We start from the raw sequence: 12,651 nt of genomic DNA, 5'->3' as shown, positions 1-12,651 counted from the left end.
CGGTCCCTTTTAGTTCTTGGGGATTTGAGCCTGGTGCAAGAACTACAGATTTGCTTTCACCCGCTTTCAATTCACTTGTTTAATCAAAGGGCATAATCCATCGCCAGCGATAAATTCGACGTACATAATCAAACGAGATCTTCAAGGCTTTCATTTACCAGCGCACATCGACAACGCTCCAGGCCTCTCGGTGTATCTTCTATTCGAACGAAGCAACGCGAAGATGCCCCCCAGTCTGAAAGACAAAAGCGGTCGGCTTCTGGCTTTCGCCAATGGTGGCCAGCGAACGAACGAAGCTCAACCTGGGGTGGATATTAAGCCCACGAAGTCAGAACCACCACATAACGTTCCTCCAGCTCCTACACCTCGTCCTACTAGCTATCCTCGGGAGATCACGGGACTCGGTGCTAGAAACACCGCGCCTCCAAAACAGGACTATCCTTTCAGTCAGCCACCACAGCATCATTCACCAGTGCGCTCGATATCTTCCCCAAATGGCCGGATTAAAGCAGATTCAAGTGATCGCCGGGTCGACATCTTCTCTGGTTCGCAACTTGATGAAAATTTCATGGAGTCAGGTCTCACAACTCCGCACAACGAGCCATCCGATCCCATTAAGCTTGGGCCGGAGTTGACTCGCGATCTTAAGAAGACTATTCCGTCACACCGCCTCCCTGACCGCAATCGATTTCATCGACCTCCGCCGACAAGTGACTTGTTCACTGTTGGTGATGATCTTCGTATGAACGTGGTCAGTAGGTCACAGCAACACAATGTTGATCATATGGGCGATGGTTTCCAGGATGATGTAAGTGTGAGGCATGGAAAACTCAATGGCCATCACGGACGTGGCCGAACTCGACCAGACTCCCCGGCACGTCAGGACTTCAAAATCCCCATGCGTGAAGTGAGGATTCGAAAGTCACATTCCGGCCGATCAGAGGCCTACGACACGAACCAAGCAAGGAATCCATCACCCAGACGCCCTGAAACGCAATGGCAAACGCGCTACAGAAACGAGAGCTCCCGGCAGCCGACTGTCCACCGTTTGGATGATGAAGATGCCGAGTCCGCTTCTCAGGAGGAAGAACACACAACGCCTAGGCCCAAGCCTGCCAAGCCGGTGGTTCAAAGAGCTCTCCAAGAGAGCTCGATACCAGCTACGACAACCTTCATGCCAAACACTAGTCGCCTCGACAGAAAACGACGTCGTCCAAGCCCTGAGTACGACGACGTGGCTCTTAACTCTATGACATTTGCCTCACTTCGGCAGCAGCCTTTCGACTTTGACCCTTCCAAGGATGGGCAGAAGGTTACTGGAGTCAATGCTGACAATTTGGAAGATAAACTTGAGCATTTTCGTCATCTGGGTGAAAAGGAACAGCATGACCTGTTTTCCAATATGTCGATGGAAAATTGGGAAACCTCGGGAGAATGGTTTGTCCATGAGTTCAGCGCACTCATGCAAAAACTGCTGGATTCAAGAAGACAGAAGCGCAAGATCATTCAGGAGTTCGAACAAGAAGCAGCCGATCGTGAAGAAGCTGTCCGTCTCAAGACACAGGCCATTGACCGAAAGCTCTCTAAGATGAAGCAGGATGGCCAGCGAGTGGTGGAGGATAAAACTGCATAGATTATGCGTGGCGTATGGACAGAGTCGTTGGTTTTTCATTTTTCGGGAAATGAGTTTACGACCGATATGAATGCATTGTGCCGGAGTTGAGTCTGATTTACTCGATACCAGAGCGTGAGATATCTTTGAGGTTCGCAAGTCACCCTAGAGCAGGAATGAGCTCACGTACAGGGGAATTGTTTTTTTTAGATTCGCTACGATGGTCACATATTTGATGAAATAATATATAATTTCGCTGAAAACGGTCCAGGGCCGTGAATTGTTCATTAGTCTGTCGTGAAGGTTTGTTGTGTTTGGTTTGTTCGGGTGTGAGTGAAGGTGAGATGAGTTGGTTGCTGTGTCCCCCTTTTTTATACTCGTCGGACATGTTTTACTTTTCTGTCGCGGCCTACTACCATCCGCAATTGACGGCCGGGTCGGTTGGCCAGAACTCCTCTTCTCATCCTATCAGTATAGAGCTCATAAGCAGGATAGTATCCGTCAACGAATTTGACCACCTCCACAGATGTCATGCCCGCTTCCGGGTCACCCCTTTCCTCGCGCAAGTGGTCTTCTTGCTCTAATCGCCAACCGTAGACATAGCCAAGATCTTCCGCGTCGATTTGAATGAATGCGTCGAAGGAATCTGTGACGGAGTCATACTCGGCGAGCTTCTCATTTACGAATAGAAGGTCCTCAAGTTTATGTTGTTTGAGAGTTCGGTTGGGCATGTTAAGCCTCGCCTCAACATTCTCACGGGTCAGAGGACGGAAGCCTACACACCACCCCTCCAAAATGATGGCCTGGATCTTGTCCTGGCCTGGCTGATTCACAGGAAGCCATTCAGACTCTGGGAGGCGGTCACCTTTACCGCCTTTGATGGCTTTGTCATATTTGGGCAGCTTTGTAGGCTCTCCTCTTAGTAATGCCTCAAAGAAGGCTTTGAGGAGAGGCAAGTCGTGAGTTCCTGAGTTTGTTAGAACCCGCCTAGTCATGAAATAGTGTGATTTTACTTACCAGGCTCCCCACGATGCTGAACAAGGGCATTGTCAGGGTGAGCTTCAGCGAGGGCAACCTGATCCTGGCGAGTGAGATAGAACTCATCGATGCTACAGACAAGGGTGGGCACATGCTGGCTCTCGAGAGCCTTGCTCAATGCCTTGACAAGGGTCGACTTGCCGGCGCCCTGAATACCGTTGAGGCCGATGACAAAGGGGCGGTCGGGAGACTCTTCGCGGTGGAGTTTGAGCTGAGAGAGGATGAAGGGGAGGCAAATCTCAGTTTTGTCGTCGATGAAGTGGGGAGCCATGATTTAATCAAGATATGGATAAGCTACTGCGCATGTACAGGGCATGGGAGTGAGAACGATAGTACGGTATGGGTATTGATAGCGCAGCCATAGGATGATTGAGTGTCGGGTGTCACTGTCAGTCAATTGCTTTCTTTTTTCGTCGGGCAATCCAAGCCCGAGGAGACACGAGACACTAGAGGCACACACACACAGTTGGCACAATGACTGACCTTTTCGGGTTGATCAAATCAGCATCAGGCTTGTGGCCCGGCCTGGGCTTGGTTGATTTTGCGGGGAGGGAATAGAGGGAATTTGTGGGGATATGTCCGTAGCCGGACCCGGGATTGGAGGTCGGCAACAGAATTATACTTGTAAGAGGATGCGACTGAAGGGAAAGCGCAATAATATAATTAACGGCAAAGTACAGTATAATTCAATTCAACTTGGATACGTTATGTCCGTGAGCTTCCTGCTTATGTATAATGAAGAAGAAGGGAAACCAGACATTGCGTGTCGTAAAGAAACTGCCATTCCACCTCCAACTAAGTACTCAGTAGTAACCCACATGTAAGACTCAAAACGTCACTGGACAATACAATCTGACAAGACTTTAAGTACTACCCCAGATGTATTACTACGCTACCTACTAATTTATTCTCTTATACTCCGTACTGATTCAGTAAAGACATGTGACATTGGCTGCTATAGGGTATTTCCTCCGCATGACCTCATCTGCCGTCTCTCAGCTTTACATGTGAAGTCAGTCCCTTGCCAGACTCGGCCTAGCGTATTCCCCGCAACCAGTCCCCTCGGTACCCCATAGAAGCCGAGGCTTCCCCTTCACAAGGTTCCTTGGTATCCCCAACACGGTTTGAGTTGCAGGCCGGCCCAAGCTTGTTAAGAGCTGCTCGTTGCGCTCCCCGATTAATTCGTGTTGCAATTCTTCATCCTCATCCTCCCACTCTCTGTCTTTTTTCCATCCTCTTGAGCGTGTCATATTATACTATACCCCCTTACATATTCGAATACCACACCACACACGCACACACATACACACAATGGCGGACCAGTTGAGATATGACGGCCAAGTTGTTGTCGTCACCGGCGCTGGCGGTGGCCTCGGAAAGGCATACGCTACTTTCTTCGGCTCCCGTGGTGCCAGCGTCGTCGTGAACGATCTTGGCGTTACTTCCAAGGGCGAGGGCAACTCATCAAAGGTTCGTAAACCACCCAGCAAGAGCAAAACAGCTTCCTCCGGCGCAAAGCGCATAAAGCTAATCCCAGTCGCGATAGGCCGCCGATGTTGTCGTCAACGAGATCAAGGCCGCTGGCGGCAAGGCTGTTGCCAACTACGATTCAGTAGAGAACGGCGAGCGCATCATCGAGACCGCCATCAGCGCCTTCGGCCGAATCGATATCCTCATCAACAACGCCGGTATCCTACGCGATATCAGCTTCAAGAACATGAAGGATGAGGATTGGGATCTGATTTACAAGGTACACATCAAGGGCTCATACAAGTGCGCCCGCGCTGCTTGGCCTCATTTCCGCAAGCAAAAATACGGCCGTGTTATCAACACCGCCTCGGCTGCTGGCCTCTTTGGCAACTTCGGCCAGACCAACTATTCCGCAGCCAAGCTCGCCATGGTCGGTTTCACAGAGACTCTTGCCAAGGAGGGTATCAAGTATGGCATTCTCGCTAATGTCATTGCCCCTGTTGGTATGTTACAATCGCGCCTCATGAGCTCCGTACACTAATCCAAAATAGCTGCTAGCCGAATGACCGAGACCATCATGCCTCCTGATGTGCTCGCCAACCTGAAGCCTGAATGGGTTGTGCCTCTCGTTGCCGTTTTGGTCCACAAGAACAACACAGAGGAGACTGGCGGTATCTTTGAGGTTGGCGGCGGCCACGTGGCCAAGCTCCGATGGGAGCGATCCAGCGGTCTCCTCCTCAAGGCTGACGACTCATATACCCCCGGTGCCATTATTAAGAACTGGAACAAGGTTGTCGACTACTCCAACCCTCAGTACCCTACGGGGCCCAACGATTTCCTCACATTGCTTGAGGAGTCTATGATGATGGGACCTTCAGAGCAGGGCGAGAAGCTCGACTTCACTGGCCGTGTCGCTCTCGTCACTGGCGGTGGTGCTGGTATTGGCCGTGTCTACGCTCTGGCCTTTGCCAAGCACGGTGCTTCAGTTGTGGTCAACGATCTCGCTGACCCCGAGCCTGTGGTTGCTGAGATCAAGAAGCTCGGTGGCAAGGCTGTTGGTGTCAAGGCCTCGGCTGAGGATGGTGAGAAGGTTGTCAAGGCTGCTATTGACGCATTTGGCCGTATTGATATCGTCATCAACAATGCCGGCATCCTCCGCGACAAGGCTTTCTCCAACATGAACGACGAGCTCTGGGACCCTGTCCTGAACGTGCATCTCCGAGGTACCTATAAGGTCACCAAGGCTGCTTGGCCTTACTTCCTCAAGCAGAAGTACGGACGTGTCCTGAACACTACTTCAACCAGTGGTATCTATGGTAATTTTGGCCAGGCCAACTACGCTGCTGCCGTAAGTTCTCAATATGCTGCTCGTTGGGATAATTGCTAACGGTTATAGAAATGTGGTATCCTTGGTTTCTCTCGAGCTCTTGCTCTTGAGGGTCAGAAGTACGGCATCTATGTTAACACTATTGCCCCCAACGCCGGTACTGCTATGACTGCCACCATCATGCCCGAGGAGATGGTCCAGGCTTTTAAGCCTGACTACATTGCTCCTCTTGTCCTCGCTCTCTGCAGTGACAAGTGCCCCAACCCTACTGGTGGTTTGTACGAGGTTGGCAGCGGCTGGTGCGGTCAGACTCGATGGCAACGAACCGGTGGACATGGCTTCCCCGTTGATGTGACCCTCACCCCTGAGGAGGTCCTCAAGAACTGGAAGGATATCGTCACCTTTGACGGCCGTGCCGACCACCCCTCCAAGTCCCAGGACTCTATCGGTAAGATCATGGCCAACTTGGAGAACCGATCTAAGCCTAAGGAGTCATCTGGCGAGACCAACTACCTCAAGGTTATCGAGGAGACTCTCAAGAAGGAGGGCAAGCCTACCGAGTACAAGTACGAGGAGCGCGATGTCATTCTCTACAACCTTGGTGTTGGTGCCAAGCGCGCTGATCTCAAGTACGTCTTCGAGGGCTCAGATGACTTCCAGGTCATTCCTACCTTTGGTGTCATTCCTCCCTTCAACGCGGAGATGCCATTCGAGTTTGACAACATTGTGCCCAACTTCTCTCCTATGATGCTTCTTCACGGTGAGCAATATCTTGAGATCCGCAAGTTCCCCATCCCCACCAATGCTCGTCTTGTTACCCGAGGTCGTCTCCTTGAGGTCATCGACAAGGGTAATGCCTCTATCGCCCGAACCTCCACCACTACCGTCGACGCCAACACTGGCGAGGACGTCTTCTACAATGAGGCCAGCGTCTTCCTCCGTGGTGCCGGTGGTTTCGGTGGTCCCAAGCGCGGTGCTGACCGTGGTGCTTCCACTGCTGCCAACAAGCCCCCTGCTCGTGCCCCTGATGTTGTCGTTGAGTCACCTACCCACGATGACCAGGCTGCCATCTACCGTTTGAGTGGTGATTACAAGTAAGTTTTACTATCATCCGCCATTTGAATCATAACTAACATGAGTAGCCCTCTCCACATCGACCCTGCTTTTGCCAAGGTTGGTGGCTTCAAGGCCCCTATTCTCCACGGTCTCTGCTCCTTCGGCATCGCTGGAAAGGCCGTCTACGAGCGCTTCGGTGCCTTCAAGAACATCAAGGTCCGCTTTGCTGGTGTTGTAATTCCTGGTCAGACCCTTGTCACAGAGATGTGGCGAGAAGGCAACAAGATCATCTTCCAGACCAAGGTTAAGGAGACTGGCAAGCCTGCCATCGCCGGAGCGGCTGCTGAGCTCAGAACCGACGGCAAGAGCAAGCTCTAAACAAAATTCAGCACGATCAACGGAGTTTCTGCAATGGGATATGCATGTACTATCATAAAGTTTGTATTGTAGTTGAGTGATGTGATTCTTATCATGTCCTGTTTTGCCCAATCTTATATGCCAAATTCAATACCAATTTCTTAAACTTCTAAACCACAATACGCCCTGTGCCCATCGTGATGTTTATATTTGTGCAAGTCGTTAAGCCTGCGCCTGAAGTCCCAATGAGGCTTCATTGGAACCATCTTGTTGTCCGCCGTCACTGGAAAGGAAAAAGAGAAAAAAGACCATAACCTTTAAACAAAAAGCGTTTCTACGACCAGATCCAACACTTCCGAAAGAGCGGGAATGCGGCCGCTGAAGAGAACACGCTCAACACTTACGTCCATCCTATTCGCCGCGACGCCTGTTTCAAGGAACGCCCGCTCGGTACCTGATAATTCTCGGTTCTCCATGTCTTTCCACTTGCGCTCGGCCTCTTCGCGCGCGGCTTGCAAAACCTGTTCTGTATCCTCAGATTCCCAGAGATTGCACCTGTCACACTCCTTGCAGGGTGTTGCATCGCCTTCAGGGCGGAAGTGATCACAGAAATGGCGATATCCTTCATCAGTGAGGTCGGCGCGACAAACATAGCACATCTTGTAGCCGCAGGGACACGTAAGTTTATTGCAACCAGCATTCTTGACGAAAGATGTGTTGCAGCGGGGACAGACGCGCTTTATAGCCATGCTCATGGCCTGCTCGACCTGTGTGCGTAGGGCGAGGAGCGAGGATTCGTTGCATACGTGGATATCCTTCCACGACTTGTGGCATGAGAGGCACGACATACGACCGCAGCTGGGACTTTGGCATATAAATTTGGTACCGCGACGACGACGACGGTGACGGTTAAGGGCTTTGGACCACTCCATTGATATATAGTCGCCAAAGGACTGCTGTGTGCTGAGAAGGAGGCAAATGAATGAGGATATGAGGACGAACGGGAAGACAAACGGGAGGGTGCCGATACATAGAACGAGGAAAAAGAGGTTGTAGATGCTATCTGACTTGATGCGAAGAGCAGATTCGTGCGCAGGCGTGTATATGTCGTCTATCTCGGCATAGTCACAGAAGGGACACCGGACCAGAGGGAGGTTGGATGCCAGAAGGCTGTGCTCTGCTAGTCGGCAGTCAAGCCTGTGCAAAATTTCTGCTCCCATCTTTTCTTCCTCCATGGCACGGCGGATATGATCTGGCGGGATATGTCCAGGGCATCCATCGCCGTCTGAAGAGAGGCACTTGAGCGTCCCCGTTTCAGGGTTGATGCTGCTTTGCCACCCTTGTCCGAAGACTGCTTCTTTGATGGAGTGCTGTACACATCGGTAGCAGACGAGATGGCCCTCGCGGTTGCAGTGGGTAAACTCCTCGAAGGCTGCTGATATGAAACAGCAGACACATTCATGTGTTGCATCTGCCATTTCGGCCTCCTCGTTGTTGAGGATGACTGCAAGCCCCCTGTCTCTATCCTCTCTGTCCCTCCTGTCCTTCTCTTTCAACGGCGCCACCAAAGTATCGTACAGTTCGCGGTCCAGTTCTGGGCTGCCTGTGGCTCGAATAGTGGGAGTAATGGAGCCGTGGCCGGTTGAGCGCCACGATACCAGTGGGTGATTCTCAGCCTCTCCCGTAGCGATAGGCTTCCTTCTGAAGAACAAGGACGATATTGTGAAACGCCATGATTTGGAGGATAAAGTAACGAGGGTCTGGCGGGCTTCGAGGTAGGAATAGTTGGACTCGGCAAGAACAGCGTTTATGGTAGACCGCGACAGGCCTTTGAATTCATGCCATGCCAGATTTTGTACTGCTCGTTTGTATTCCTTGCTCTTGAACACCTCTGCTTTGGGTATTGTCTCTGGTCGAGCGGTCTCTTTGTCGGGAACTCTCCACCGACCCTTGACCCACGTCACTCTATTCTTGAGCAGCGCATCAGCCACAAGAGCGAGCCTCGACTCGCCGTCGAAGTTTGACAACAGCTCGCGAAACACTTCGATCTGGATATCGGGAAATACAGCGGCCAGAGCCTCGAGGCTGTTGTTGAGTTCGCGCAGGTCAGGTCTCTCGGGTGGCAGGCATGGCAGTTGGGCTTCGTCGTAGATGTACTCGGGCTGAACAAGGTTGGAGTCGCTCGACTTGGACCGGACAGAGGGCGTTCTGGTTCTATCGGTGGAGGCGGAGGTGGAGGTGAGCAGCCCGGGGAAAACCATCGTGACTGCTCATTCTGGTGCGTGTGCGCGTGAGGTTTGCTGATGGAAGTGATAAATGGCGGTGGTAATGGTTGACGGAGGATTAGGTAAGGTATTTTGAGGCGTTGAGCTGAGGAATGAGGCTTGCTGTAGTTGGTTGGGGTGCAGAGCTGAATATTTTTTTTTTACCAAGAAAAATCAAAGGGGATATTTGGATTTACTCAAATGCATCATGCTATTCATTCAGCAGTTCCGCATCGTGACTGTCTAGAGGTAGCTGAATAAGTCTCATAGGTACCTAGTCAAAGCATAAGTTGCAATAGAGCTTGTGAGACGACTGACTGTAGGTTGAAACAACACAGGCTCGAATGGGTAATCGCCATTTATCGACCTACTTGACTATGGAGTTATTTCAGGTTTCAGAGACTAGAGCTTCATCAGATGTGAAAATGTGTCTTTATTAAAGGGGAACAGAGCCTCATCTTTGACTTATGGCTTGTACTAGTTCTTCAGTTGTTTATACTAGAAAGTGTAGAGTCGCTTTGATCATGAGAAGTATAATCGGAAAAACAGCTACATCAACGAAAAACAAAGGCATGATTATTTATTTGTCCTATATCAGATACACTCAACAGTTTGTACCGTCCTCTGCACAAGGGACATAATCAAATTTAAAGTGACTCAATGATGAAGTTATATTAAAAGCAGAAAGCAGATAGCAGATAGCTACAAATGGTGTATCATAGACTATTCTTCGACCTTCTAAATCAACATTATTGAACAAATCAATTCGGTCACGGCAAAAGAACGTAAGACCCAAGAGGTCTGGTATTTACTCATGCTGATGCTTGTGCCATATATGCTTGTGAAATAGCCAAAACTCGATCTCTTCTCATAGTGAACAGGAGCCTGCAACCTGATTCGAGAACACAAGACAGGCACGCATGTAAAGTGCCAGCCCCGTAGACTAAACAGCTCAGAAAGGCAGGAGAAATACGGATAACTATGCCATGTACGCAAACCGTCCAAGTGATCCGCCGTTGACGCACCCCACGCTTTGGTTGGTAACATTGACGGAGATGATCACCACACCAGATCGACAACCCCGCAATGTTAACTCATCTCGAAACTATCAAGGCGACAGAATCAGGGACTTGATTGTCCCTGGCTCACCTCCATTCTTAGAAGTAGAAGGAGCTTAGGCGAGAATACCACGACAATGGGCGGTCAGACAAGGTAGCTCGTGTGTTGTAAAGCCCAGAAACTGACTCGTCAAATCAGGAGAATTGCTGCGTAAAAACTGTCACAACACTCCGTATTACTGAGTAATAATATGAAGGTGGCAGCGTGGGCGGCTATCATCATCATCTCGAAACCGCCGACTCAAAATTAAGATTGCAGAATGCCTGTTTCACGTCACTCTGCTGCACAATAAGCACCGTTCATCTGCGCAGTCATCCATCATATCTGCAGCGGTGCAGCCCTTCCAAAAACCCCCTCTAATCTCTTCGATCTTCAGTATGCACCATACGACATGCTTGATGCAGGCACGGGGGTTTGTGACCAAAGTCCCATCATGAAGTCAATGACAGGTCCGAGGCTTCGCAAGCGGTGAGATGAAGTTGACAACATCAGAGGTTAGCGCGCCGCCAGGGTTTTAGTTAGACCTTGTCTGCTTGTGCGGCTAATAATCGATCATTTCGCGCTTAGAAGGTTGGATGAGTCTAGCAATGAGTTTAGAATAATTAAGTCAGCCGTTGATTTCGATAGCTTGGCTGACGTGAAGCCCTGTGCTTTGATATAATCAATCAATCAATCAATCAATCACATGCTGAAAGTATTTAATGGCAACTGAGTTTGGAGAGGTCCAGGAGCAACTCAACATCTTGCAATATCTCTCTCTACATGAGACTGAACTATAGATCTTTGTCAGATCCGCAGCCAGTCAGTCGTTCCTTGCAAATGCAGGCATTGCAGGTCCATTTCTCGTTGAGGATCTCGCTCCTTGTCAGCCGCTAGTTCTGTATTACCTACATCAAGCCCGCTAGACCACTTGTCAAGGACTCAAGCCTCTTGGACATCAAAGCTTGCACCCGAAATAGTCTCAGCGGTACGTGTATTGCAGCGTTGAGATTGTGCGAGACCACGACTACGTATGTACACGGAGTCCTACCGGCAGCGCCAAGTCCGAGCCCTGACATGGGTTTTCAGGGATGACGACGATCTTGTCCCGTCATTGTTGGCTATGCTCAAACAAGCGAAGTGAGTGAGAAAAAGGGGTCTCTCGGCGAAGGGCTCGGCACAAGCCAACAGTCAGCCAGTTCCACTCCCTGGGAGGGGGGGGGAAACTTGGGAAGCACGCGACTTTGTGCAGGATAAAGCCCGTCGTGCATAAACTGCTGTGGAGGAAAAAGCAAATTCCCCATGATATGATGATGTGAGCTTTGCATTGGCTCCAAAAAGTTGGCATGTGCTATAAAGTGAAGTGTGCATGCATGGGATGTTTGGTGTTACATTGAATATCTAGCGGACAAAGCCAATCGACTGATGATCACTGATCCGAGAAGACAAAAGGAAAAACCGTTCGCTCGTGGCGTCTGTCTCGGACGAATGATGTTGCTGAAGCGACAATAAACCGAGGGTATATTTTTGGCTCCCAGATCTACTGGTACTATGGGGCACTGCCGCACCTTGTATGATATTACGAGTACTGGAGCTGGAGCTGGAGCTGAAAAGTTTTGACTTGCTGGCTTGCAAGTACCGTACCGTTCAGCCAACAAGCTGGATCAGGACCACCAGAGAGGCTCAAGAACCGGCCTGAGAACTGGCCCCGTGAGGATACAGTACCCAAAGATGAAGAAGGCCCAGCCTTTGGCCTGTGTTTCATATCACACGGTGCCTCAAGGTTGGGCGCTTGCATGTGCATCCGGAGGTGCTCATGAGACCTCAATTCCGAGGCACTATTTACGACTTTATTTACCAGAGGGTGTGATGGTCTTGACGATCTTTGTTGTTGCAAAGGTCTCTATTTCCCTCATGACGGGTCTGATTGCTTGATGAAGCACTTGGCAGCAAACCTCATCTCCAGGGAAGCGGCGTTTTCAGAGCGTGGTTTCGTCATTCCTTATATTCGATGGGGAGATCGATCAAGGACGGTACGCACTGTTGACGTATCAAGTGTTTCTCTAGACTAGTCAGGCACCGAAACCCGAGCATCGATGCCTATAGCGCCGCAGTTGTGCGTTTTATTAAGGGTTGACCACCTTATTGCTCCAGATAATCGCCTGTGCGGTCGATTTACTGTAGATCCCCGTATTGCACCATTTCCCTGATTTGGTTGTCGTCAGCCACGCGACAAGGACTCTCACTGATCAGTCTGCTTGCTGAGCATTCATTACAGTATTGTTACCGACCAACGTTACCTTTTGTATCAAATGCCACTGGGCGTCATCAGAAAGTTGCCCAAGTCAGCCGTGGTCAGCCACCCAATCTTGGACAGAGCACAGCATCCACGGCAGTCAGGCTGGACCAACGATCCGTCATCTGTGACA

General features: G+C 50.4%; 4 protein-coding genes across 4 annotated transcripts; 2 read left to right on the top strand and 2 right to left on the bottom strand.

The window, feature by feature from the left end:
* Positions 1 to 223: 223 nt before the first annotated feature.
* Positions 224 to 1,633, top strand: FTJAE_7248 (uncharacterized protein; the record flags this gene model as incomplete). The annotated part of the gene is made up of 1 exon (XM_037353946.1): positions 224 to 1,633. One exon carries the CDS (start codon positions 224 to 226, stop codon positions 1,631 to 1,633), a length of 1,410 nt encoding a protein of 469 aa, XP_037205655.1.
* Positions 1,634 to 1,983: 350 nt separating this feature from the next.
* On the bottom strand, positions 1,984 to 2,921 carry FTJAE_7247 (ATP-binding protein pantothenate kinase; the record flags this gene model as incomplete). The annotated part of the gene is made up of 2 exons (XM_037353945.1): positions 1,984 to 2,579; positions 2,630 to 2,921. 2 exons carry the CDS (start codon positions 2,919 to 2,921, stop codon positions 1,984 to 1,986), a joined length of 888 nt encoding a protein of 295 aa, XP_037205654.1.
* Positions 2,922 to 3,961: 1,040 nt separating this feature from the next.
* On the top strand, positions 3,962 to 6,881 carry FTJAE_7246 (peroxisomal hydratase-dehydrogenase-epimerase; the record flags this gene model as incomplete). Its single annotated transcript, XM_037353944.1, has 5 exons — positions 3,962 to 4,120; positions 4,197 to 4,623; positions 4,672 to 5,468; positions 5,517 to 6,541; positions 6,590 to 6,881. The coding sequence occupies 5 exons, from the start codon at positions 3,962 to 3,964 to the stop codon at positions 6,879 to 6,881; spliced, it is 2,700 nt and encodes an 899-aa protein (XP_037205653.1).
* A 296-nt stretch (positions 6,882 to 7,177) lies between these two features.
* Positions 7,178 to 9,121, bottom strand: FTJAE_7245 (RING-like zinc finger ZIN; the record flags this gene model as incomplete). Its single annotated transcript, XM_037353943.1, has 1 exon — positions 7,178 to 9,121. One exon carries the CDS (start codon positions 9,119 to 9,121, stop codon positions 7,178 to 7,180), a length of 1,944 nt encoding a protein of 647 aa, XP_037205652.1.
* Between the last annotated feature and the right edge of the window lie 3,530 nt (positions 9,122 to 12,651).

The sequence above is a fragment of the Fusarium tjaetaba genome, assembly GCF_013396195.1.
Source record: "Fusarium tjaetaba strain NRRL 66243 chromosome Unknown NRRL66243_c0000145, whole genome shotgun sequence".
NCBI classification, from domain to species: Eukaryota; Fungi; Ascomycota; class Sordariomycetes; order Hypocreales; family Nectriaceae; genus Fusarium; species Fusarium tjaetaba.
This window is presented reverse-complemented; position numbering and strand designations above follow the sequence as displayed.